We start from the raw sequence: 26,831 nt of genomic DNA on the forward strand, positions 1-26,831 counted from the left end.
AATGATATTTACTTAGGCATACTATTTTTGGTATTCTTGTTGTCCAAAGATTATTCTCGAACATTATCTTTGTATTAATTTCAAAATTTTCAAGACAACAATATCAGATTGCTATAATACATTAGTCATTTGCTTATCCTTGTCGTAGGAGTATAAGCCTGGGCTAGAAATTATTCCAATCAATTTATTTATATATTCATTATTAATATTATCATTTTTTTATTTTTGCATTTTTTATTTTTAGTATCTAATAAATTTAATTAATAATACTCTGTTACTGGCCTCTTTAATAACTTTAAAAGTATTTTGCATCACTAAGAAATCATCTATTTATTTTACTTTATTTTATTCGTTTTTTTTTTTTTTTTAAATTTAAAGTTAATCCAGTTATCTTTAAACAATCAACACCTCCAGTTCCTCAAAAATGAGATATTTTCCTTTCACAAATATGCAATTAGTTAGTAATTATAATGCTGAAGAAAAAATTTCTTCAAATTCAATTGGTTCTGAAAAATAAAACAAAAATTCGAATTAGGTTTACAATCTAATTCTAAAATAAAATATCGAGGGAATACTACCGAAATTTACCCAAAAGAAGAAATATTTGACGAAGCAATTAAACATTCAAAAAATGCTCCAGAGGATGCTTTTCTATATTCCATAATGCAAAGCTTTAATGTTAACAATTCAAGTGATTATCCTAAAACTGGAAATGAGCTGCATTTTCCTGATGAGGAACCATATAGTTGTTTCAAAACACAATATTATACAGCATATAATCAAAGAAATGATAGAAATGGTTTCTCAAGAAATTGTAAAAATACTGGACAACTTACATTAAAAATACTCGGAGCCAAATGCCAAAGCTCCTTATTTATCGTGTCTAATCCATATTTTGTTTTTATTTTCCAAAAGATATGGAAAATTCAAAAGCCAAAAAATCTACTCCACCTATACATAATAAGAATCATTCGTTAACCAACTCAATAGTTGATGAATGCCAATCAAGTGCTAATACCAAAATATTGCACAGAAGACACACATATTCAACAAGGAATATATCAAGATCTTTACAAAATTTAAATCCAAAAAATAATGTATTGGAAGATTTTCAAACTATTTATCACAATTGGAATTATGAAAAGACTTTTAATATTAAATCATTAAATCTTAATATGATAGTCTTCATTTATGATTCTTATAATAACAATTCTTTTTTAGGTTACCTACCTATTCAATATAAATTTCAAAATCAAAAAATGTTCTACGAAAAAAAATGGTGTTACTTACAGAATACTGATGTTATTTCGTATTCTTCTAATGGCGTCGATACTACTACTGATTTGATATCCGGTACTAAATCAAATCCAATTGAAATCGAAATTGAATTGAAATTTACTTCTTTTCTTGATGGATATGATGAAGATATGGCAACTATTGCTCAACATAATAATAAGATACAATTAAAAAACTCTTCTTTAGAAATTGGAAATAAAATTTATTCTATGTCAGATTTTGTTATTTTAAAGTTAATTGGCACTGGAACATTTGGTAAAGTTTTTTCAATTAGGAAAAAAAGTTCAAATCACGTTTTTGCAATGAAAATTATAAGTAAAAAACTAATACTAAACGAAAACGAATTAAGGCATGTAAAAGATGAAAGAAATATATTATTAAAGAACTCTATTGGTGAATGCCCGTTCGTCGTCCAGTTAAAATATGCATTTCAAAATAAAAATGATTTATTTTTAATTACAAACTACTTCCCAGGAGGAGAGTTATATTGGTATTTAAGAAAGTATAAAAGCTTTCCTGAAAAGTGGATTCGATTTTATGTTGGACAGCTCTCTATTGCCCTTGACTTTCTTCATAAAAATGGAGTCATTTATCGTGATTTGAAACCCGAAAATGTATTACTTGATAGTACAGGAAATATTGCATTATGTGATTTTGGTCTTTCTAAATTGAATACTGATAATAACAGTGATTTTAGAGCCCACACATTTTGTGGCACGACAGATTACCTAGCTCCTGAAGTCATTTTAGATGATAATGGATACAGTTATATGGTTGATTATTGGTCTCTTGGTGTTCTAACCTTTGAGTTATTCTTTGGTATATCTCCATTTTATTCAGAGCTTCCTAAAAAAACCTATGCAAAAATTTTATATAGTAAAATTACCTTACCAAAATATTCAATCTCATTTGAAGGTCGTATCTTTCTAAAGGCATTATTAAGGAGGAAACCTCAATTTCGATTAGGGAATAATGGTGGGCTAGAAGAGATAAAGCGGTCACAATTTTTCAGGGGATTTAATTGGGATGCTCTCATATGTAGGAAAATGAAACCCCCAATAAAGCCACAGACATGCTGGTCTACTGAATTCATAGCAGATACTCAGAAATATTCGCCCTCTTTTATGGATAAAGAAAAAAGAAATATTTATCGGGTGTTAAGAATAAAATATATTGTGAACAGGATGAGCAAGGCCAGTTTGCAGGTTTCAGTTACCACGGGGACCATATATTACATTCTAATGGAGGATTTTTAAAAAATGTAGACTCCAAGCACACCAAGATTAATGATATCTATAATGCCTATGAAACACCCAAACGCGTAGAAGATAGATTTTTAGAAGCAACCCTCAACTCTCCAGATCTAGTGGAATCTGATAATTATGAAACTGATAGTGATTTGCTATTCATCAATGGCCAGCTAGAGTATTAACCAAAAATAAATGTTATAAATTTATACTTTGTATTATTACTAACAAAAACTAATTCTGTACGATTGACTTATAGAAAAGTAAATTGATAAACTATTTAAAAAACATTATTTGGCTGTATTATAGGCATAGTTTTCAACAGTGAGCGTATATAGCAATTCAAAAAATAGCTGAAATTTCATATTTGAAGGCCCTGATATGTACTAGCAAAATAAGAATTCAATTAATATGTCAATTTAAATTTAAATTTATTTTACTATAGCTTAAGGATTTCAAAAAGCTATCACAAACTTCATCCTTCGGTCATTGTATAAATATTCTCTTGAAAGTACTTACAAAGTCAGCTTTTGAAGGAGTCGGTAGATAATTAGGAATATCCACTTAATACTTTAAAACTTGTAACAGAATTAATATATGAAAAGAAAAAGATTCTACTAATAAGCGGAGAAGAAACCAATATTTTATTTACTCCTTTTGTTCTATCTGAATGCAAAGGTAAAGATGAATATCTGTACTTTTTTTCCATTAATTTGGTTCACTATTATGCTTCTCAGTTACACCGACTATCTATTAAATGATCCAACCATTACTATATTATTTGTTCAATAGAAAATATTTGCTAATTAATCCCTTAAAAGAAACTGTTTCGGTTCCTGGGGATGAAGTATTGGCTCTTATTGACAATTATAGCTCGAAGATTTCTGAATTATCTGTAAATATCTTGGCCATGTATATCTCTAGTATAACTTCTAAAAAAATAGAGTGCAAAATCAATTTCCTTTCTTTCGAGTAAGCAGCTACTAGTTAACAATTTATCTTACTGTTTTTATAACCCATAGTATATTAATTGCAATCTTAAGGAAACAAGAATAGCAAGGCAATTGCCCCAAATTGTAATTATCTTTTTAACAATCACTATGATGCAGAATTGATTGTTTATCATTCAACCGAATTAGTTTCACATATTATTAGAAAATTCTAGATCTACTTTAGAATGAATTAAACTCCTCACGACGATATCTAGGAACACGTAAACATCCAAGGAAGTAAAATATGCGACTGTTATTTACAAGAAGTATTTAGAATGCTATAAATTTTTCTACAAGCATTCTGCATTTAAAGATAATGCATTTATTATAGAAATAACAAATAAATATCTTCACAGGCTCTGTACGATTAATTTAAAGAATCTTTATTTTGTGTCGTGTTCCTAGTACTTAAATGCCTTTTTCACGGGTAAGCTGTTAATTAGCGTTCCTGAAAAGGACACTTTGTTCAATTTATAACAGCCCGATATAGAAATGAAACAACTTAATATTTAGATGTTTTTGAGATGATGACGTGTCTTGGCTTAAAATCAACCTTCGATCAGGCTACTCTTTGCTTAAACAACCGTTCTACTTTGGCAGATTTAATAAAATATCCGAGGGCCCTCTTTCAGGAACGGGAAAATGTGATTCGGGAATTTTCCTAGCATTTTGGAAATCTATACATATTTAGTGACACTTTTGTAAGGGACACAAATTCTTGAATTAGCTAGATAATATCTTACCTTATTTCCCCAAGGATATTTAGTAGTTTTTCAAACGATATATTTACCTAATTGTCCTTTCTCATTTTATTATATTGAAACAACTTCAGCTTTTTTAGATCTCCTATTCTATTGAATATAGAGGAGATCAATTTTAAAGATATGTTATAAAATAGTAGATAATTTGATACCAAGTTTTTGTATATTTTCCCAAGTTTATTACCTTTTTATATTTAAAATTGTCATATTATTTTTTTCCAAATTCTGTCACTTAAGCATGGCTTTTCACGAGAATAGAATCATAATATCCACTCCCTTAACAGCATCTGCTACAATACAAAATAGCTACGCAAGAAACTCACGAACAACTTCAAATTTATTTGTTAAAACCCTATTTAATATTTTAGAAGATGAAAAATATCAGAATATAATTAAATGGACAGAAAAGGGTGATCGATTTGTTGTAATCGATGCAGGATTATTCACTTCAGATATTTTACCTATCCATTTTAATCATTCAAATTTTGCAAGTTTTGTAAGACAACTAAATAAATTTGGATTTCATAAGATTAAAAAGACTCAAGAAGAACGATTGATGTGCATCTATGGAGAACAAAGCTGGGAGTTCATTCATCCAAACTTTAAGAAAAATGATAGAATATTAATGGAAAAAATATCAAAGAAAATTTCACGTACTAGTTCGAAGCAAGTGCCAGGTTCAGCAACAAACCATAAGAATATTTCAGAAGTAGGTGTAAAATCTGAATCGACAGAATTATTTATAGGTAATTCACCTTTGTACGGCAATGTATCTAATGATAATAGCAAAACTTTGCATCATGAAAGCCAAAACTATATTGAACCTAGTTTGGGAATACATAAAAGTAAGACTTTAGATAATAATAATGATAGAAAAAAAAACCATAATAATAGGAGTAATTTTTCTACATTAGACAAACCTTTTGTAAAAGTTAGCCGAGAGAATCAAATGGTAACAGAAAGCAACAACAGCTGTAATATAAAAGCAACATCAAGTACTGATATTACCAATATTGTCACTTCTACTACAGACCACATTGAAGATTTTTTATCTATAATTCAAGATAATATCAAAAATAGATCAAGTAAAAGGGATGATATCCTACAGGAATTACAAACCATCAAAGGTGACTTACGAAGGTTATTTTCTAAAATAGTATTGTATAAGCAAAGAACAGATCAGCTACTTCTTTCTCTACTAGAAACGTATTCCTCTGAACTTCAGAGTGCAAATCAAACTTCAGTTAGCAGAGCTACGACTCTTGATGAAACTATTTTATCCACACATACAAAAAATATTAAAATTCAAAAAGTTTCCAAGCAACCCTGGGCAAGAAATGTAAAAGTAAATACCTTGGACAATGCAAACTATACTGATGATCCAGAAACGTATTTAAACAATCCAGTATTGGAGAATAATTCAAAGGATTTAGTGGCTTCAGGGAAATTTCAACTCCATAGAGATGAGACCTCCAATAAAACTTCTGTGGTTTTACTTGGTGATAATGGTAACTCTACATATATGTTACCATCTGTTTTGAATCTAGATACTATTTCCCATTTATTGGACAAAGGCATGAAAAATCAACTTAATTTATCCAATAATGTAAACCAATTTGAATTCTCAAATGACTATAAAGCCAATGAATATCTTGAAAATTCCAAAACGGATTATATCAAAGAGGCAAATGTATCATTATATGATAAGGGTTTCCATATTCTGATAATTGACGCTGATCCGATGTTTATAGAACGTTGCAAGACTGTATTAGAGCAGTATAGAATAACAGTAGATATTATGCAAGACTGGCCCAAAACAAAAGAAAAAATCCTGAATAAATGTTATGATTTAGTAATTATTGATGCACACGTGAAGTTTTTAAATGTACCAATTTTAGAAAGTATGTTGTCTTCAATTCAATATCACCCACCAATTATATTGATGACATCTTCATTAAATGATCAACAGTTGATATTTTACTTGCAACATGGAATTAACAGCATATTAGAAAAACCATTTCATTCACATAAGCTACTGAAATTTCTTGTAAATCTCTTAAAAGATAAAATATCAATTAGCTATTCAAAAAATAATTCCGAAATTCGATTTAAAAGTTCATCTACAAATAAGAACAAAGCATATGAACCCCTTCCATTAAGTATAACACATGCATCAGAACTAACCTTTCAGAAGGGAAATATATTATATATGCAGAATGGTAATTATCCGAAGGCAATGAGGAACCCTATTCTTTTATCATCAAAACGAAATAAATCTTTTAATTCTATGAAATTAAAAACGTTCCAATACAAACCATCAGAATTTAACAAGCATGGGACCGAGTTTATTCATAAGACGCTACCATGTACACCAACAACAAATTCATCTACAAGAAGGCTGCACAACACAATTTCACAAGCTAAAACAATTAGTAATCAAGAAAATGCTAAGAATAATAATGCAATGCTCCCTTCACCACCACAGTCACAACTACGTGGAATTGCAGTCAGAGATAATAGTGCAAACCAGACAATACAGCTACCTTCTCAGCCATGTTTTTCTTCTGATAAAGTTGTCATTTCAAAAGATGTGCATTCCAATGATAGTTCTTAATTACGTCAAGAATATATGGATTCCCAAATATCCAAATGAATAGCTTTACTGAAATTATTAAATAATCAAAAATGTGAGATAGTTACCTAAGAATCTAATAAAAATTTACCAAAACTATTAACATGGCAAATAGTATTTTATTAGAGAGTGAAATCAGTATTCTATTCAACATTCCTGAGAGTTCTTAATCATATAGCTAATATTTCTACTTTTTGAACTTTAAATAGAATCATTCTAATATCAATTAATAATGGGAGGGAATAATCCTGATTTATGTTTATTCTATGAAACGAGTCTCTGCAGCTTTGTTTTGATTTACAAACCATTAATTTAGATAAGATAGGTAGTTGTTAGTGAGGAGGATCAGGCTGAGATATACAGTGCTAATTCATGGCATAAATTTATTTTATTAAAGTGATACTACATAATTTGCTTAGCATTCGTAAAATAAAATAAATATTTAGTGATGTTTTTATTATTCATCAACTGCTAATGTAACATCATTATTAAATCTAACTGAAGTCCTTCTATTTTTAAAGCCAATGCTTTCTGGAATATCTAAATCAAATTCTTCACCATTTTTCAGCAACTCATTTATATCTGGTCTTGAAGCTCTCATGGAGGATTTTCTTCTCTTGGAATCTATATTAGGATTAAACACATTTGAATTGGAAAGACTGCTAGAAGCTGGTGTGTCAATTGGTTTATTATAGGAGTTCACTGTGATAGATGGGGTAATAATACACGAAGTTGAAGAGTTTGAAAGAGAGCTTAAGGTTGGAGTTGGAATTGTTGAACTTTCAGAAGTATTAATCATTGATAGTTCACCAGCTGAATTAGTTGATGTGCTTCCATTATCATTGTTTTTTATAATTTCTGAGGTTAGCAATCTTCTAGATTTTAATTCTTTCTCGCAACGTTCACAATGGCATAAAAACCCCCAATTCACTAACAATTCTCTTCTTCTTAATTTGACACCATGTAAAGGATTAATATAAGTAGTAAGTAATTCTTCATCTATGTTAATATTTCTTCTTGTGATTAATGTTAATGACAAGGAATTACTATCAGAGACTTCAATATGAATATTTGGTTGACAATTATGATTAATTAATGAAGCAATAGGGTATAATTGACCATTAATTTGGTTGATATTAAATCTACCAATAAGATTTAAATATTTTTCGTAAGTTAAGTTATGATCATTAACACAACTTGGGAACGTCTTTGTAAATAAATCATAAGCAGTTTCCCATAATTCATTAAAGTCATCAATTTTATTTTCCTTCTTTTGGTCATGTTTATTATTTCTAATATTTGAATTTAAATTTGTCGTTGTACTCAGCACAGTAGTTGTATCGAATAATCTATTGTACTTATCTAATGACCCACCAATATTTGTAGAACCACAATGGTCGTATCGAATCTTTTGCGAAACTGTTGCTAAGGAGTTGAATTTTTTAAAAATTACTGAATCATTTAAATCATTGGAATTTTTTTCGACCAATATTTCGATTAATATTGAGGTATAAATTAAAGCAATGACAAACCCTGGCTGAAAATTATTTTTTTTAATGAAATTCAAATAAATTTTCCAATTTTTCAGATCAATCTTATCCTTTTTTATTTTAGATTTTAAATGGTTTAAATAACTATGGGTTTTATCATTTTTAAGACAGTACTTCGAACACCAAATAGATTGGCAATTATTACAATCCAAATTGTGGGTCATAATAAATTGCTTTGAGTGTTTAATTGAAGTACCACATAAGGAGCAAACTTTACCCAAATCAATCAAATATAATTTTTCCAATGGAGGTATTTGAACAATAGGCACTATGTCTTTAGCAATTATTTCACCTCTTTTCAAATTTTTTTTCAAATAAAGACCTCTACCTTTATTAAGACATGTAGGGTCGATCATAACTTCAAGTAAGTCACAAGGGAACTCAGAATCAATTAGCTGTGAATCAATTCCATTGAAAGTAGTTAACTTATCATAAGTAAATAAATTATTCTCATCAATGGAATATATGTTATTCAATTGTAGAATCTTTTCAAAATCCTTAATATTATTTATATTCCAATTTGGATGTTTCAATTGAATCCGTTTTCGTATTTCTGTTAATGACTTTTCTTCTTGAATTGGCTCTTCATGCCATAATAATAGCACTGCGTCACATATTTCTTGATTTGTCGGTATAATGCTTGCAGATATATTACTATCATTATTCTCGTCACAATCAATATTAGTAGCATCCTTTTGTAACTCTTTCACTGAAGAAGGTAATATGATATGTTCTAGTTTATGAGTACTGCTACTATCATTACTACTACTATTGTTACTTCTACTTCTACTTCTATTACTACTTTTATCATCACAACAACCAGCGCTAATTGTCTTAGTCATATGATGATTAATACTACCTATACCATGGTTGTTAAAAGATGATTTCGCTGAATTATCTACAGTATCATTCAATGAAAGTGTCTTGAATCGTAAAGGCATAACTAATGATAGATTGGTATGGCCCTGACTAAATAATTAGTATCCGATTCCAAACAAAAAAAGCAGCGGTCCTAGCAATTTTGGGGCTGGCTAAATTATCTTCTAGCACTCTAAAGATGTAATCTACGGGATATTGTTATAAGATGAAGATTTGTATTTTTTATCATGGATTTTAAGTAGTATGAATAAATAAGTTGTCTGCACAAAAAGTTTCACCGATGAGGTTCAATTGCGTGATCCATTTTGGGCAATTTCCACGGCCATAACAAGATGAAATCAATTCGGGTTAGTAACATTTTCCGTATACTAATTGTTGTAGGGGACCTAACTATGATAATAATAATAATTGTTATTATTATAGTGTTCTTGTGAGAGTAAATCTAGTTAGGAAAGAGTATTTAGGAGAAAACTAGATTAATCAATAATGTAGATTTAAAAAGAAGGTGATCAAAACAGGTCTAGTGAAGGCTTTAAGTATTTGTGTCCTGCAATCACGTACAAAAAAATGAACAACATAGTAAAAGGAAACTTAGTTTGCTGTAAAGTCAGCGATGCTATCGCTTCTACTATTCTAAAAAAACGGGTTATTTGTGGATCATCTGTATCTACTGCCTTGCAAGCAAGATATAACTCTTCACAACAGGGACACCCTCTAAGAAAGGCTGAATTTACAACAGCTGGAAAGAAGAGGTCTGGATCCCAAAATAAAGGGGGCTCTAAGTGGATCTCTGTGGGTATCTTTGGAACTTCTTTTATAATTGGATGGTACTTTACTCAACATATGACCTTTGCCGATTTAATGGCGTGGTGGAGATACGATAAATTGCCAGTTGACTCTGATCAAGTTAGAAACTATAAATCGTCGTTGGAGTATCGTGCTGAAAAGCTATCCATTATTAATCAGTTAAAGACTGAAGATTATTTGGAAATAATACCAACCTCAAGTAAAAGTGTTGGTTTGATTGATGACGCCTTAAGCAGTCCTGGTGCAATTGCTATTCCACCAAAATTCTATTATAATCCAAAGACAAAGAATATCGTTGGTGTCTATCATTTAGGAATGAAATTGACAGGCTATCCATTTATTGTCCATGGTGGTATATTGGCCACTATAATGGAGGACTTAATGAGGCAAGGAGTACAATTGGTAAAAAGTAGTGAAACGGATTCTTCAACTATTGAAAAAACAAAAAAATTGCAAATTAATTACAAGTTCCCAACTTTTGCTAATCAGTTTGTTATCGTTAGGACAACAAAGGTCGAAGAATTTGGCAAGAATTTGAAATTGCATGTTGAAGTAGTGGATCAAGACGATAATAGAGTATTAGCTAAAGGTAATGGGATTTTCACTGTTCAATGAGAAGATTCATTTTTGTATTCTTAACTGCATATAGTATGTATTTAATCTATTTATTACGAACCCGTGCTTTATTTATCAAGAAATCACATTTAGAAATTTACTTTCGAGTTCCAAGATTTCTCTATTTATTTAGTGCTTTTTTCCTCATTTATTTACCCATCAGTTTCGTACCTATTGGAGTTTATCCTATATTTATTTTTCATTTTACTATGAGATCAATAATTGCAGCCATTGATAGATGATGATCACTAGCACCTGTTTTCAAGATTTAATCATCTAGTTGTCAGGACACTAGATGAGATTGTTTTTTTATCATCCCTTTTTCAAAAGACACCGTTATCGGCATTTTTTAATATCGTCTGGTTACCTTTAAAGTGCAAAAAAAGGTAAATATCCTAATAAGTGAGCAAAGCAGGTTCACTGAAAATTCTAGTCTCATGGTTGTTGTATTTCAAATGTCAAGTAAATAGGTTTATGGAGGTAAACTGGAAAATTTTACTACTATATATATATATATATATATATATATTCTTAGGATAAAGTAAAAATTTACGAAGTGAAGATATTGAGAAATTTCCCATATTTTGTCACAGGATTATATTAACTCAAAGCCAATAATTGAAATCTTAGTTCATTTTCATTTAATATATTAAGTTGATAGCTACAGATAAGATTTATATTGTTCATTTTTTTCAATTATTTTATATTATAGACAAAAATTTTTTGCAAATATTAGCCATATTTTTATATTCCTGATCTAAAGACAAAGCTTTATTTATCTTTTATCTTTTTATTTCTCTAGATTTGTGTTTCTGCAAGAGGAGTATATTCGTTGGCCTCTTATTAAATCTGCTTAGTTTAATTCTTTCATTATCAGAAAATAATAATGTTTAATAGATTAGCTAGAACAACTGGTATTTTAAATAATATTTCAAAACGAAGATTTTCATTAAATTCTAAATGGTTTCAACAATCAAAATTAGACGCCTCTCGTTTAAGAATTATTAGTACCAAAGAACCAACACAACCAATTCCAAATGATCAATTAGTGTTTGGAAAAACATTCACGGACCATATGTTGACGATTGAATGGACAAAAGAAGAAGGTTGGAAAGATCCAGTTATTAGACCGTATGGTCCTTTAACCTTAGATCCTGCCTCTTGTGTTTTTCATTATGCTTTTGAGTTATTTGAAGGATTAAAAGCCTATAGGACTATTGATGATAAAATTACAATGTTTAGGCCAGATATGAATATGAAACGTATGAATAAATCGGCTCATAGAATTTGTTTGCCTACTTTCGATTCAGATGAATTAATTAAGTTAACAGGTGAACTTATTAAACAGGATAAGCATTTAATACCAAGTGGAAAGGGTTATTCTTTATATATTAGGCCTACTTTAATTGGAACTACAAGCACATTAGGCGTCGGAAAACCAGATAAAGCGCTACTATTTGTAATTAATTCTCCAGTTGGTCCTTATTATAAAACCGGATTCAAAGCAGTTAGCCTTGAGGCTACAGATTATGCTACCAGAGCTTGGCCAGGGGGTGTCGGTGATAAAAAATTAGGTGCAAACTATGCACCATGCGTTTTACCTCAATTGCAAGCCTCAGAAAGGGGCTATCAACAAAATTTATGGTTATTTGGTCCTGAAAAATATATTACTGAAGTTGGTACAATGAATGTCTTTTTTGTTTTTAAAAATTCAAAGACTGGCAAAAAGGAGCTAGTCACTGCACCATTAGATGGCACAATATTAGAAGGCGTTACAAGAGATTCCATTTTGACTCTCGCAAAAGAAAATCTAAGTCCTATTAATTGGGAAATTAACGAGCGTTATTTTTCAATAAACGAGGTCATAGATCGCTCTAAAAACGATGAGCTTGTAGAAGCCTTTGGTTCTGGTACAGCTGCTGTTGTCTCACCTATTAAGGAAATAGGTTACAGAGATTATAAAATTAAAGTACCACTACTGCCAGGTGAACAGTCTGGTGAACTTACAAAACTTGTTGCAAAATGGATTAGTGATATTCAATATGGTAATGTACAGCATGGTAATTGGTCTAAAATCGTAGCAGACTTAAATGCATATTAGATTTTTATAGTTTTAAAGTATTACTGTTAACTTAATTATCTATATATCAATTGATTAATAAGGCTAACTTAATTATTAACGGATTTTATGCCCTAATATATTTATCATTTACAAATTTTCTTTTGTGGTACCTATCTGATTTACCGTTGAAAGATATATTAGCTTTTCAATTTTATTTAAAGCTTCTCTATATCTTCAATATATACTGAATTTGAGATATGATACTGATCGCTCAAAGAATAACAATACAAGGATAAGTACAATTAATAATAATTTATTCTACTGGATAATTCCTTTCATTATTATATAAAACAGATTTATATTAATATTAGCTAATTAAAAGCTTTTTTTGTAAATGAAAAATATAATATATCAATAAATAATTATCTTCTGGTAAAATTGTAAATAATTTCTAAAAATCTTGGTGTATCATTAGTATATTTTCTCTTTTATTCAAAACAATCAACTATGGCATTAAATGGTATTCTAACCTACTTAAAATTAGACTAGTAAAGAGAATAGCTTTTGAAAATTTTACAACTCATCTTGTCTATGGTCTATAATAAAAAAAGCAACATGTGTGCTCCAGTGGGCTTTTCTAAGGGAAGTATTAAGAGTAGTAGTCTGATATGTATATTCGAAGGTATTGATTAATGCGTTTAACGTACCTAAAATTATCCCTTATTTAGTATATACTTATATATCTATATCTATATCTATATTTAAAATAATAATTTGATAAAAAAATTGATGTAGTAGCATAGATTCCTCTAGCTTGCGTATACCTAAAATGTGAATTAAATTATTGTATAAGAATCATATTAGATTATAAAGTATTAATATTTATATATAGACCGAAAATTTTAAAAACTACTAAAGTAGATACATATGTATAAGTACATGAAAAACAATTCATATACGACAACCAGTGTCGAAGAATAACGAACTGAAACGCAACTTTTATGCGTAAACAATGAAGTGTTTAAGAAAAGACTAAAATTTGAAATCCCTAATTAGTAAATGAGAGAAAAAATAAAACCCAGGATAGCTAATAAGTATTTGTTAATGTTCAAAGAAGAAGCAGAGCCTTCCAAGTTCAACGTTTTAACAGAAATATCTCTTTTGACAACAGCTGTCTTTTGATCGTTGGAGATACCTGTTTCAACAGAGGTATTATTAACTGGGCCGATAATTGTAGTAATTCTAGTACCGTTAACACTTGATTTAGGGACTTCTAATTCAAAGTTTTGAGTACCATTCTTGGAACTTGGAAGGATAGTTGTAGTATAATGTTTAACTGTTTCCATAGTTGTGTTAGCATAAGCAGTGACAGTATCATTAGTATATTGAGTAGAGAAGATTGGACTTTCTGTTGGAGCGACAGTTGTGTAAACAGTTTGTGTGGCAGGATGGGTAGAAGTTTCCAAAACAGTACTACCTTCAGAGTTAGTAGTAGCGTAACAGGTAACAATGACAGTCTTTGTGACAGTATCACCGACAATGGTGGTAGTGTAATGAGTAGGAGCGGTGAAATGAGGAGCAGTAGTAGTAGCAATAACGGAATTACCGTTGGAATCAGTAGTGACATAACAAGTAACAATTACAGTCTTGGTAACTTGGTTATTCACGACAGTAGAAGTATATGGGGTTGGAATGACTTCTGGACCGTTAGAGCCTTGGAAGACGCCTTGAGTAGTAGAACCAACAATAGCTTTACCGTTAGTGCCAGAAGTTTGGAAATAAGTAACAACAACGGTTTCTGTGACGGTACCAGCAACCTTGGTAGAAGTAACAGCCTTTGGAACATCAATACATTCAGTACAAGATACAGTCTTTGTAGCAATACTGGCATTACCTCCGTTATCAGTGGTTGGATAGCAGGTAACAACAACAGTTGAAGTAACACCATTAACAGTAACGGTAGTGGTAGTAGGTGTTGGAATAGTACCAGATGGGCATGGAAGAGTAGTAGTAACAGTAGTAACATCACCATTAGAGCCAGTAGAAGTTGAGCAGCTCACGATAACAGTCTTAGTAATGGTACCTTCGGTAACAATTGTAGTTGTGTAGACAGGTGGTTGAGTAGTGGTTTGACATTCAGTACATGGTTCAGTGACAGTAACAATAGTAGTTTCACCTTGGTTGTCAGTAGAGGTAGTACAACTAACAATAACAGTCTTAGTGACAGTACCAGAAGTGATAACAGTAGTAACGACTGGTTTAGAAGTAGTACAGGTAGGACAGTCTGTAGATAAAGTTGGAACTGCATTAGAGCTACCAGATCCATTAACTGTAGAAGTAAATGAGTAACAAGAACGAGAAGTTGGTCTAGTTCTGTGAGTAGCATCATCCATATTAGTTGGGCCACCAGAAGAACTTGAAACAACAGAAGATGAAGCAGCAGAACTGGAGATAGCAGAGCTAGATGCAGAAGATGGAGTGGCTGAAGAACTGTTGAAAGCAGAAGAGGAAGCAGCAGAACTGGAGATAGCAGAGCTAGAAGCAGATGATGGAGCAGCTGAAGAACTGTTGAAAGCAGAAGAGGAAGCAGCAGAACTGGAGATAGCAGAGCTAGAAGCAGATGATGGAGCGGCTGAAGAACTGTTGAAAGCAGAAGAGGAAGCAGCAGAACTGGAGATAGCAGAGCTAGATGCAGAAGATGGAGCGGCTGAAGAACTGTTGAAAGCAGAAGAGGAAGCAGCAGAACTGGAGATAGCAGAGCTAGAAGCAGAAGATGAAGCAGCAGAACTGGAGATAGCAGAGCTAGATGCAGATGATGGGGCAGCTGAAGAACTGTTGAAAGCAGAAGAGGAAGCAACAGAAGATGAGGTAGCAGAGCTTGAGGCAGCAGAAGATGAAGCAGCAGAAGATGAAGCAGCAGAGCTGGAGGCAGCAGAACTGGAAGCAGCAGAGCTGGAAGCAGCAGAAGATGAAGCAGCAGAGCTTGAGGCAGCAGAAGATGAAGCAGCAGAACTGGAGGCAGCAGAGCTTGAGGCATCAGAGCTTGAGGCAGCAGAAGATGAAGCAGCAGAAGATGAAGCAGCAGAGCTGGAGGCAGCAGAACTGGAAGCAGCAGAGCTGGAGGCAGCAGAAGATGAAGCAGCAGAGCTTGAGGCAGCAGAAGATGAAGCAGCAGAGCTGGAAGCGACGGAGCTGGAGGCAGCAGAGCTAGAAGCAGCAGAGCTAGAAGCAGCAGAAGATGCTGACACAGATGATTGTATGGAAGATAGTAAAGATGATAAGGCAGCTGTAGTTACTTTGGATGATTCTTGTTGTGTAGAACTGATTGGAGTTGAACTTGCTACAACAGCTGGACTGACGTATGTAGCATTGGCATTTTGTGCTTGAGATACAGCCAAGAATGCTACAAGTTGTGTTAATAAAACGGATGTAATCTTCATGATTAGGAATTATTAAATTTAATAATTTTTTTTGTATGTATAATTTATGCAATTGGTTTTTCAATGTATATATAGCCACTATAGTATACTTTTTATTGCAATAAACTTGTTACTTTTTAACCAATTTTGGTGTAGTCAAAGAATAATCAATTGTTAAAACGAGTTTATCAATTTTATAATTCTGATTAGTTAACGAACGGGAAACAAATTAAATTCAATAATAATATTATTAATATTAAATAGATTTGTTTATAGGAAACTACTACCTTGGTTAAAGATATTATTCGTTAGCCTATTAGTACCCAAAAAGAGGAAATAATTGAAGAATGGCAGTTCTGATTTACTTATCACCACATATGTTTATATATATATGTGTTGATATGAATGAAAATTTTAATATTTTAATATTTTAATATAGTGATGCTACAAAGTCAATGGTAAGAGCCAAATGCAGAAAGTTAGGAAAAACAGAAATAATATGCAATGAGATAGGACATTGTGATACGGATCATTCAGTCAATCTATAAGTTGGTCAAGAGTTGAGGGTAAGAAAAATGTAAGTGAAGCAGAGGTAGATGAGCAGGAAACTCTTCCCCGTGGATTTGATAAGACCCCGAACATTTGCCCAACAGGGTATAGATTATTGAATGTAACCATCTTGTTTCTTTTTCCTAGAATCTTATTATTTTTTTGTCAGCAATTATTGCTTTTATTTTTTATATTTTCAAACGATGCTGGGTATTAATTTACCAATTTTGTTAGAAGGAGAGACACAATTAAAAAGTGGTAGAAGACGATAAAAAAATAGTCAATAAAAAAAGAATAAATTGAAAACCTCGAGGTTAGTACACAAAATTTCTTGTTGGCAAAAATGGATGCATCCTAGAGCCTCTCGTAGGACACATATGAAAAAATGATGAATTAACTGAGGAATTTATCGTGTTATGATTAACAATTAGAACAATTTACCAAGTGTACGAGCCTTTACTGGAGGAGTAAAACACTAAATGAGATACAAAAAAACGAAAATTGGGGGGAATTCCGTGAGGCATGGTTCAAGCCTTAGAAACTAGCACGACCTAGCAATTAGAGGTAATTAGAGAAACACTGAACAGATCTGAAAGCATCAAGAACTCATTTCAACATACTACTCTTCTCAGACACAGTTGTGGTGCTACAAGAGATATCTAAACATTTCCAAACCAGTAAAGTTCCTTACTGATCCAGAAGAAAGGACGGTAACCAGATAAACGAGATATCTCCAGAAACGTCGCTACACCTGTTTCTCTCAACAGGGCCCATATTTACGATAATTGTAAAACAAGGAATTGGACAAATGTAACGAATTAGTCCTTTGATAGTTATTAGAGAGACATGTTGCAAAGTGGCATGAATAAAAAGATCAAAAACATCCGTGAAAAAAAATTCAGGCGTCTCGATGGAAATTCATTAGGCAAATTTTTTTCACCGGTAGGTACTATTTCCTCTATTTGCCTCGTGCAAAGAATAACCTGTGGTGTTTTCTCGGAATAGAATTTTCCGGATGTTTTCTGAGGCGAAAATATTTCGAGCCACCTAGTCCCCATAAGGACAGGTATGAACCGTAGATCTTGAACGTAAGTCAATTCCTGTTCAAGCAATGCTGTATCCTACATGATTTGTGTACCATCCACATTCCTGCTAAAAGGGTTTCCATTATTTGAAATATGGGGTGTTCCATTCTAGAACATGAATTAAAAAAAGAAAAAATAGATAAAAAAGAATAGAAAAAACAAGGACAAATACATGTGTACATACATTCTGCGAGATCTGTGTGTAGCTGAATAAAGATGCAGTCTTTTCTTGGCCCATAGTATGTTCGATGCATGTTTTTACAAGTTACGCAAATTGTGTACAGTTTCTACTAGATCTTGCGCTATCCTTTCACTAATCAAGCAATATTTCTGGATGTTATAAAGTTGGAAATATTTCACGACGTGTCATGCTGTTTTTATTGACAAAATAGGGTCGAACGTGTCGCGTAAAGTTGTTAAGGGCGTGGGGATTCCTACCAAACCTCCTTCAATATGCTATTAGACAGTTTGGTACAGTATCTTTGTTCTAGGCATATATGTATGAGTTGAAATCTGGCCCTAGACAAATACGTAATAGCCTGTTGTAATACACAATAAAGCAGCGCCTTGACAGTTTTTTATACCGTAATCCAGATTTCATTACCTGTAATATCTTGTAATGCAATAGGATGCTCTGTTATCTAGCACATGTGTAGCTACTGGTATGTTTGTTACTGAATGTTCATGTTGTTAGTAGAAAACAGGGTAGTTTGTCGGTAGGTAGAATTATTTTTAGGTACATAACTATTTATTGGGCAATTTATTAACCTTCATTACCTTCTCAGGTTATTTGTATTTCATATATTTACATTGGTTTTATTTACTCCTAAATTTTCGCGTCGTTAAACACTTCCAAAAAAATTGAAAATTTACAAGTATTTCAAGTTGATGAACGGAAAAATTTTCTTTTATTATTCCTCCATTAGGAACCAATGGTTCTTCGGTAAATTTTCCGAATACAAGTTATCCTAGAAATGAAAAAAAAAACGATAAAGGATTTTTTCAAGGCTCCAAATATGCCATGAATTTTTTTTTTCCATTTTTAAATTCTCTCCTATCCCAATGAAGGAATTCGAAAAGATAATGTAATATATGCACAATTAAGATTGTTGAAAATTTTCAGTTACTCCTCAAAGGTAAAACATTTTCATACCACTGAACATATTTTTTTCAGTTATAGAGAGATATTGCAAACGCGTCGATTATGCACCCATCTAATTTATGTTGGGCGATCCTAGCTGTGGTTATCATTTTGGATCCGTCTGTTAATTTCCTGGTGGATCGAGTTGCAAGAATACCAAGACATTCCACACTAGGATTGATGTGTATTGGTTTATTCTGTTACTTTTTTCCTTAACTAGAATGGAAAACTAAAAGATAAGTTTTATTTTAATCCGTCATATTACGTAACCGACTTCCCAGAAAACTTAAGCACAGTGAATAACAGTTTAGCTACCAACTTTAGACTACACTATAAAATTGTGTTTGTTTGTTTTTTCCATTTTTATTTACTATAATTTGATAAACTTCTCCTATTATGTATAGTTTCTGAAATTTGTTCGGACAAATGAGTCGGGTCTCACTTCTTTATTATCTAATCCTTCGTTATTTTTTTTAATTCTTCAACAATTTTAGAAATGTGGCTCAGTTAATATATTTACCAATTGTTATTTGTTGGTTTTTCATATTTTATATTTTTTTTTCATTTTAAAGAGAAAAGAAGAAATATGTAAATCCGGAATACTATATGAAATTGGTATAAATTTAGTTCCACTTGAAACTTTAAAGGTTCTTTATAATTCCTATTGAAGTATTCTAATTGAATATTTACTTATAAATCTAATAGCTCGGTACCTTTTAATTTACTACTTGTTTTTAATTTTTTTAAATGTGTTACTTTTAGCATCATTTAAGCAATTAACAGAAGAATCTTACTTTCTCCTTAAAATCTTAAAATATTATTTTTTTCTATTTTTTATTCAATGCATATATTTTATTACCCCAATATTTTGCATTATACTTTTGCAATACTCGTTATTTGAGTATCTCTTAGAACCGTTCGAAAACGAGTCGGTTAAATGCATAAATTCACAATTAAAAGGGTGTAGACCGTAACATACCTTGTAAATTATTTACTCATATCATTTCTATCGCTATTTCCCTTTGATACTTATGGTTTAACTGTACATTTTATAAAATATTTTGACAGACACAAGACAAGTCTTCTCAATCCGAGCCTTTCTGTTCAATTCAAATTAATTATTTAAACCTTTTTACAATTAACAAATTAACAATAAAATTGAATATATAATTTTTAGTTTATTCACTAGAATTTATACTGTACTACGTCGTTAGAATTCAAAAATTCCTAAGTGGTTATCATTCAGTTATCAACTTTTCACAAGCTATCTATTATTCTCAAATTATAAAACGTTTAGTTTTAATGGTATTAGGATTTTAATATTACATTATATCTCTATCTTTAAGGGAATGTTGATAGCCTTCGATCTTATAAAAGTATCACAAAATACAATAGGGTAATCCATTTAAATACTTCTGGACGTTAAGATCCATCCTACATTTCATAATTGCTGTCCCAATTTCTTATTTCCTAAAGGTAAACTATTTGATATCAGAAATATTAATGGGAGAAATAACGTTTTGTCAACTTGTTAAATCTACTTGGTTAATATAGATTGCTTCTTTAAAATTTGCGAAGTTCTGATTTACCATAATCTATTTTTAATATTTCACACCCTTTCCATTTTTATGGTATTATTTTTGGATTATGGATATAAAACTTTGATATACAGTCAATATTAGTTCTTACAAATCATTCAACTCATATTCTCTGCATAACAGTCGGAAAGAAATTGCTTTTGAGTGTAAGGTATGAGTCTGTATGCTAAACTTTTATCAGCAATAGTATACCAATAAACTGATTTATGTCTAAGACTAATAGCCCGGCAAGTAATTGTCTTTGTAAAAATTCTAATAAGCTGTTAATTAATATATATATATATATGATTAAATAAAATTTTGTCTCATTTATACATTATATAATGTAAATAGTACACTTAATATTTTACATTTACTACTGATACTCCCTATCTCCCTGCTACTGGCTATCGAATTGGTAGAAATATATCCAATTAATCTGACCAGCGATCGAACTGTTCAAAATATTGCTGTTCATAGTTTAATTCTTAGTTAAGTAATCTGTTTGAATAATTATTATATTATTATTATAAAAAATCTCCTTGCTTCTTTCGAAAGGGAATATATAATATATACAGCATATACAATGAACAGTTATAAACTTTTGGGATATTTTCGTGGTAATTTATACTCCAAAAAGTGGACAGATCCACCATCAACGAATTGATGGTCTGATACTAAAATGGAATCTATCAAATCCTAATGCTTCCTTAATATTACCACCTGGGTGTTTTTAGTAGTGAGGCCACGTATGCTTAATGCATGTTGGATTATTAATTATATTAAGTTGTTATTAGTTGTTGTATAAAGCCACAATTACGACTAAATTCATACTTTATTAGCTGTTAATACAAACCCGCGACTTATGACACATAATGCCACAGCTCTGACATAATCAGTTCTGGTAACACATGAGATTTCAAATTTTGTTTTTTAATTTATTGTTTGTCTTTACCGAATATTTATAATTTGCAATTCGATATCACTTTTTATAAAATTAAAAAAATGAAAGAACATAATAAATAATCATAATAAATAAGCATAATAAACTTTCGACTTATTTATTGTAAAGATGTGCATGTTAAAGTCAAATTTTTTTGTAAAATCATTCTAATAGTAATATATTCTTTATTAAAGATACAACAATTTTTTAAACAAATTAATTTTCAATTAATCAATATCTAAGGAGAACAATTAAAATTAAATTATATCATTAATAAGAATTCCAAACTCATGTACTTTAAGACTAATAAAAACTTGTTCGAAATAACCCAATAATATGTATTCTTTCAAAGCTAATTTGAGACGAAGCATTCAAGTGGAGTTAGTTCTGTTGCTTGTATTTGTCTACGAATTTTAAATTTCAAATAAATTTTTATAAAGGCTTTCATTAATATAATTGCAATATTAGTATCTTAACAATTCTATCATGTGGCATATATAAATATTGTTAAAATTACGGGCCGTTAAGTCTATGGATATGTCACGAATCTATCCCTTCAATAAAAGATTGAAGGTTAAACTAAAGTTTCAACCCAATTGAAAATCTTTTTCATTTATAGGAATGAAGCAAACTTAGGAGTAAAAAACTTTCAACCGTTTTTCCACATTTAAATATTGTATTTTTTTGTATATATTTCCTTACTTTTAGTTCCTGGTCAGAAGGGTAGGATATTCTTTAACTATTTGAATACTTTTTTGAGGAAAATTCGCATACAGCCAAACTTGATCCCATTAAAAGTTTTATATTTTCTTTATTTTTTATCCTTACTCAGAAAAGTAAGTATCTACTTGTAAGTTTATAATATCTATTTCTGGTCATAAATAATATATTGTAGAAGGGAGATAAATCCTAATAAGTCATATTTTACCCCTAATGATATTTAAACTTTTCAAACTTATACATATAATAATTATATTGTCAATTAATTCATATAACTATTGCAAAAGTCTCTAGGCATTATTAACTTAAGAAAATATTTAGTTTTTATATATAAAACATGTACTATATTGTTCTAAAATACCAGAAGAATACCTTGTAAAAAAACAGCATTTATTTTAGCATATATTAGAACAAATCTTAGTCAAATACTTGAATATATAGAGTTTGATTCATAAGATTGTTGAAGAGGGACGTATATATTTTTTGGACAAATTTTTATATAAAATATTTAAAAAAAAAGTTCTAGTTATCAACTAGAACATTTAATAACTAACTTGAACAAAATAAATTTTGCTTTTTAACTTATTTATATATTGTTGCATATTTATATATGATCTTTGACAACTTTTCTGGTAAGTAAATTAACTCTATGGCTTTCTATTGAATTTCAAGAAATTCTACAATAATAAATGGTATTCAAAAAAAATACATATTTCTAATTCATACTATAACCAGTTTAAATTATAATTCACAAGTTTTTTTTTTAATTCCAAATTATATATATTTACCTATTAGAGCCAGAAACATCTCCCCAATAAAAATACTGTATTATACCTTAAATATTAAAGTTTTAGTTTTTTTAAAATAAAATGGATAAACATCATCAATTAGATATGCATTTACTGAGAATAGATTCCAAGAGCTCTCAAAATTAAAAGTCTAAATATTTTTGATGAACTTGAGCATGGACCTCTAATTACAAATCAAGCTATGGAAAAGACTTTGTAGAACATACTAGAATGAATAAGTACGTTAGAAAAAGGAAGCATCTTATTAGAGCCATCTTAATATTAATTTTACTTTGCACCCTAATAGCGTTTATAAGATTTGTTTAAGAATATGTAATGTATTTATTAAGAATCGGGAATAATCATCAGCCTCCTTCAATAAATACTTTAAGGGGCTCGATATTTTTCCTAAGTTCATATGATCCTGGCAAACCTATAGATGTATACCTGTCAACCAACTTTAAGAATGATTTATAATATTTCTTATTCTGAAGCACACTTGATACTAAAATATTAATATAGAGTAACCAATAATAAAATATGAATTCAACTCCCATATTTTCATAACTGTTCCATCTATTCAATGCTGCCTTTGTTAAATCCTCTACTACCGCTGTACTTACATTTTTTATGAAAAATGTTTTTAAATATAACCTCAGAGTTAAATATGCAATATCCTGAGCAGCTTTAAGACTACGCCCATCATTGGGAGTTACATTAGAATCATCAAGAAGGCAATACAGTTCGTTTGTCTTGTCTGGTTCCTTTAGCATTGTCAAAAGAGCGGTACCAAAATTATTCAAATTTTCCTTAGTATTACTGTTAATATCATTATTTGCATTCATTAATCTTAAAATATTTATTCCTGAAATATCAATTTTTTCATTTTTCTTTAATTTTTGAATATAATTTACAATTTTATTCAGTACTAAATGAGTATTTAGTGTATAACCAATACGTAATAGGAGTTCACAATTAATTGAAAATGGTGACTTATTAAAGTTTTGGCCAAAGAGTTGCCTGTATAATTTGCTGATTGAATCATTTGCATATGGTTTTCCATATATTAAATAGGAATAAATATCCAGATACTCAACAATCAATTTGGTTGCAAGCATTGGAGTTAGTAGCACTTTTTCAGACTCGGTAATATTCTTATCCTTGTAACAAATTGTCTCAGAGCGTTGCAAAATATTACTTAGTTCATTGAAATGATGTCTCCATTGTTGAGAATCGCTTCTAAAATTTGTCAAAAATAATAAACCACAACAAGTTCCCAATATTAAATATTTTTGGAAATTTGGTTCTGCTGAGAGTGCTAATTGATGTAAATTATGATATAAAATTTTCAAACTTGGAATTCTGATTTGTTGGTCCCAAATAGTAGCCAGTATTGGTTCGAATTTAATTTTCAGATAATAGTAACTCATTAAACATGATGTTACGTATCGAAATGTTTCTTTTAAATAAATGATATTTTCTTTTAAGTATTCAATCAAGGGTAATTGATTTTTTGAAGACCAAGGTGTTAAAAAGTTTAATAATTTTTCATTTGAAACAATTTCAAAGGCTTTATAGGAAAAATCTAATAAATCTTCGTCATTCAACGAAAAACTCATATAATTCAAAGAATGATTTTCATAGGAATTATATTCAAGATTAGAGGTTGATTGCAATTCTTCATACCATTGTTTAACAGGATCAACTTTATATAAAACGTCTGCTTTATTTTTATCATCGAGAAGATTAAAAAAGTAAACTCTATTACATTCCTTAATAATACTTAATTCGTTTAAATTAAAGTACCTTAGGTTTTCAATTATCGGATCAATTTTCGCTGCATTAACTATATTCATTTCATCAATTGAAAAAAATCTTGAACATTTTGGAAAATACACTTTCTGATTTAATTTATTAGGTATATTATTTTTCTCATTGAAGAAGCCTGTGCTAGAAAACTCTATAAAATCATCCACCGGATAAGATGTGCCATTTTGGAGATTTATATCTAGTGCTGAATCCACAGATAAAGTATTTATATTGGCGACTTCTGTCTTTATATTTTTAGAGCTTGTATTTTGAGGAGTGGTAGATATCAAAAAGGAAGAGTTGGAGGATTTTAAATTTGTGACAGAATTAATATTTGATGATGAGTCTAAATCAAAGGAAGAATAAGTAGATGACACGGAAGAATGGCTCGTAGAGGATGCTGGTTGTAGTATATCAATATCAGTTATTCCCCCCCAATTAACTGTTCCATTTGGTAGAAGGGTGGATGAACTATTAGATAGATTTTTTGTGTTATTTTTATATTTTTTTTCAGATTGGTAAAAATTTGAATTTGTAGCCAGATGAGTAGAAGTATTTACATACGCAATATTGGGGCTCTTTAAAAAATTATCATTAGTATTAGTAGTATTTACTATAGAATTATTGCTAGTTCTAGGCGGTACGAAGGAAACAGTATTTTGAGTGATAATTGGATCTTTCAATCTATACACTAAACCTTGCTGACTATTTCTCTTCAAAAGCCAATTGGATTTATTTGAATTTTTAAAATTATTCTTGAAAGTCGACAACTTATTATGAGTTAAATTTTCATTTTCATTTTCAATGCTTGATAAAATCATATTCCCTTTTATTTTCGAAGCTGAGTTTTTAATCCCATCTCTCTCAGGAGTGTTAATTTTAATTGTATTCTGGTTTAAAGAGGTATTGCTACTTGGAGTTTGTGTTATGTTCGTAGCAGTTGTTGCAGTCGTAGTTGCCTTAGTTGTTGTCGTAGAAGTTAATTTTGTTTCTGTGTTTGAATTTATCATTGACTTAGTTGGATAATTTGTAATGATAAATTGATCTAAATAAGTACATTTCTTTTGGTAAGTTTTACAATGTTGACATATAGGCCTTTGTTCTTGGCATTTTAAATGTGCTCCCTTACATTGAATACAGCCACGTTTTGAATATTGCGATGATTTTTTTTTCAACCTTTTTCTTTTCGATTGTTTTCTTTTATCTTTCAATTCAGTTCTATATGGATTTAATGAACTATCGGTAATAAACCTATTTCCAGACATTATTTGCAGTTTTACTATATTATTCAATCGATTTTAAAGTAATGAAAAATCTTGTTGAACAAAAATACATATGTATCTATGAAAGATAATCAACGATGCAAGTGGAAAAATGGAAAATTATAATTAAATAATAATACCTATTGAACTAATAATAACTGAAGTATTAATGTTTCCGTAAAAGAACCTATCAGGAATATCTAACAGAGTCTTCTTAGTAAACTTTTCTAAATTTGAATGAAAATAACTTTAAAACTAGGATTAATATGTAGAAATAAAAAACAATAATGAGTAGATTAACATTAATAATTTGTCGTTTATTAAGTTTCAATTATATATAGATAATCAGCGAACACGATTCGATAAAAAATGTCGAACAAATGAATAGTAATTTTTTATTTTACTTTATTTGCAAATAAAAAACTTCAAAATTAAAGATATAAAGTGATTCACAATTCCCCAGACTATACTGGTTACTACACAGTACTCTAGCCTAGTATTAGTATTGTTAAATTACTTCTAGATACCGCTTTGGCAATTAAAATTACAGCTTATGATGATACTTAAACTACAAGAGGAAACGGTAAGAAAAAGAAAAAGAAAAATATAGGGACAGGTCGAATTATTTGTGACTTCTAACATCTACTATATTTTAATAGATAATGCTGAATGTTTAACATAATAAAATTCAAAGCTA

The 26,831-nt window shown here is 30.3% G+C and overlaps 7 protein-coding genes across 7 annotated transcripts; 4 read left to right on the top strand and 3 right to left on the bottom strand.

Moving 5' to 3' along the window:
* Positions 1-917: 917 nt before the first annotated feature.
* TBLA0E04970 (serine/threonine-protein kinase) lies at positions 918-2,552 on the top strand (the record flags this gene model as incomplete). Its single annotated transcript, XM_004181017.1, has 1 exon — positions 918-2,552. One exon carries the CDS (start codon positions 918-920, stop codon positions 2,550-2,552), a length of 1,635 nt encoding a protein of 544 aa, XP_004181065.1.
* Positions 2,553-4,534: 1,982 nt separating this feature from the next.
* TBLA0E04980 (uncharacterized protein) lies at positions 4,535-6,910 on the top strand (the record flags this gene model as incomplete). The annotated part of the gene is made up of 1 exon (XM_004181018.1): positions 4,535-6,910. The coding sequence occupies one exon, from the start codon at positions 4,535-4,537 to the stop codon at positions 6,908-6,910; it is 2,376 nt and encodes a 791-aa protein (XP_004181066.1).
* Positions 6,911-7,385: 475 nt separating this feature from the next.
* On the bottom strand, positions 7,386-9,320 carry SET5 (S-adenosylmethionine-dependent methyltransferase; the record flags this gene model as incomplete). Its single annotated transcript, XM_004181019.1, has 1 exon — positions 7,386-9,320. One exon carries the CDS (start codon positions 9,318-9,320, stop codon positions 7,386-7,388), a length of 1,935 nt encoding a protein of 644 aa, XP_004181067.1.
* Positions 9,321-9,924: 604 nt separating this feature from the next.
* On the top strand, positions 9,925-10,779 carry FMP10 (Fmp10p; the record flags this gene model as incomplete). The annotated part of the gene is made up of 1 exon (XM_004181020.1): positions 9,925-10,779. One exon carries the CDS (start codon positions 9,925-9,927, stop codon positions 10,777-10,779), a length of 855 nt encoding a protein of 284 aa, XP_004181068.1.
* An 886-nt stretch (positions 10,780-11,665) lies between these two features.
* On the top strand, positions 11,666-12,880 carry BAT1 (branched-chain-amino-acid transaminase BAT1; the record flags this gene model as incomplete). Its single annotated transcript, XM_004181021.1, has 1 exon — positions 11,666-12,880. One exon carries the CDS (start codon positions 11,666-11,668, stop codon positions 12,878-12,880), a length of 1,215 nt encoding a protein of 404 aa, XP_004181069.1.
* Positions 12,881-13,893: 1,013 nt separating this feature from the next.
* TBLA0E05020 (uncharacterized protein) lies at positions 13,894-16,281 on the bottom strand (the record flags this gene model as incomplete). The annotated part of the gene is made up of 1 exon (XM_004181022.1): positions 13,894-16,281. The coding sequence occupies one exon, from the start codon at positions 16,279-16,281 to the stop codon at positions 13,894-13,896; it is 2,388 nt and encodes a 795-aa protein (XP_004181070.1).
* A 7,147-nt stretch (positions 16,282-23,428) lies between these two features.
* Positions 23,429-26,137, bottom strand: TBLA0E05030 (uncharacterized protein; the record flags this gene model as incomplete). The annotated part of the gene is made up of 1 exon (XM_004181023.1): positions 23,429-26,137. One exon carries the CDS (start codon positions 26,135-26,137, stop codon positions 23,429-23,431), a length of 2,709 nt encoding a protein of 902 aa, XP_004181071.1.
* Between the last annotated feature and the right edge of the window lie 694 nt (positions 26,138-26,831).

Source organism: Henningerozyma blattae, chromosome 5 (assembly GCF_000315915.1).
Source record: "Henningerozyma blattae CBS 6284 chromosome 5, complete genome".
NCBI classification, from domain to species: Eukaryota; Fungi; Ascomycota; class Saccharomycetes; order Saccharomycetales; family Saccharomycetaceae; genus Henningerozyma; species Henningerozyma blattae.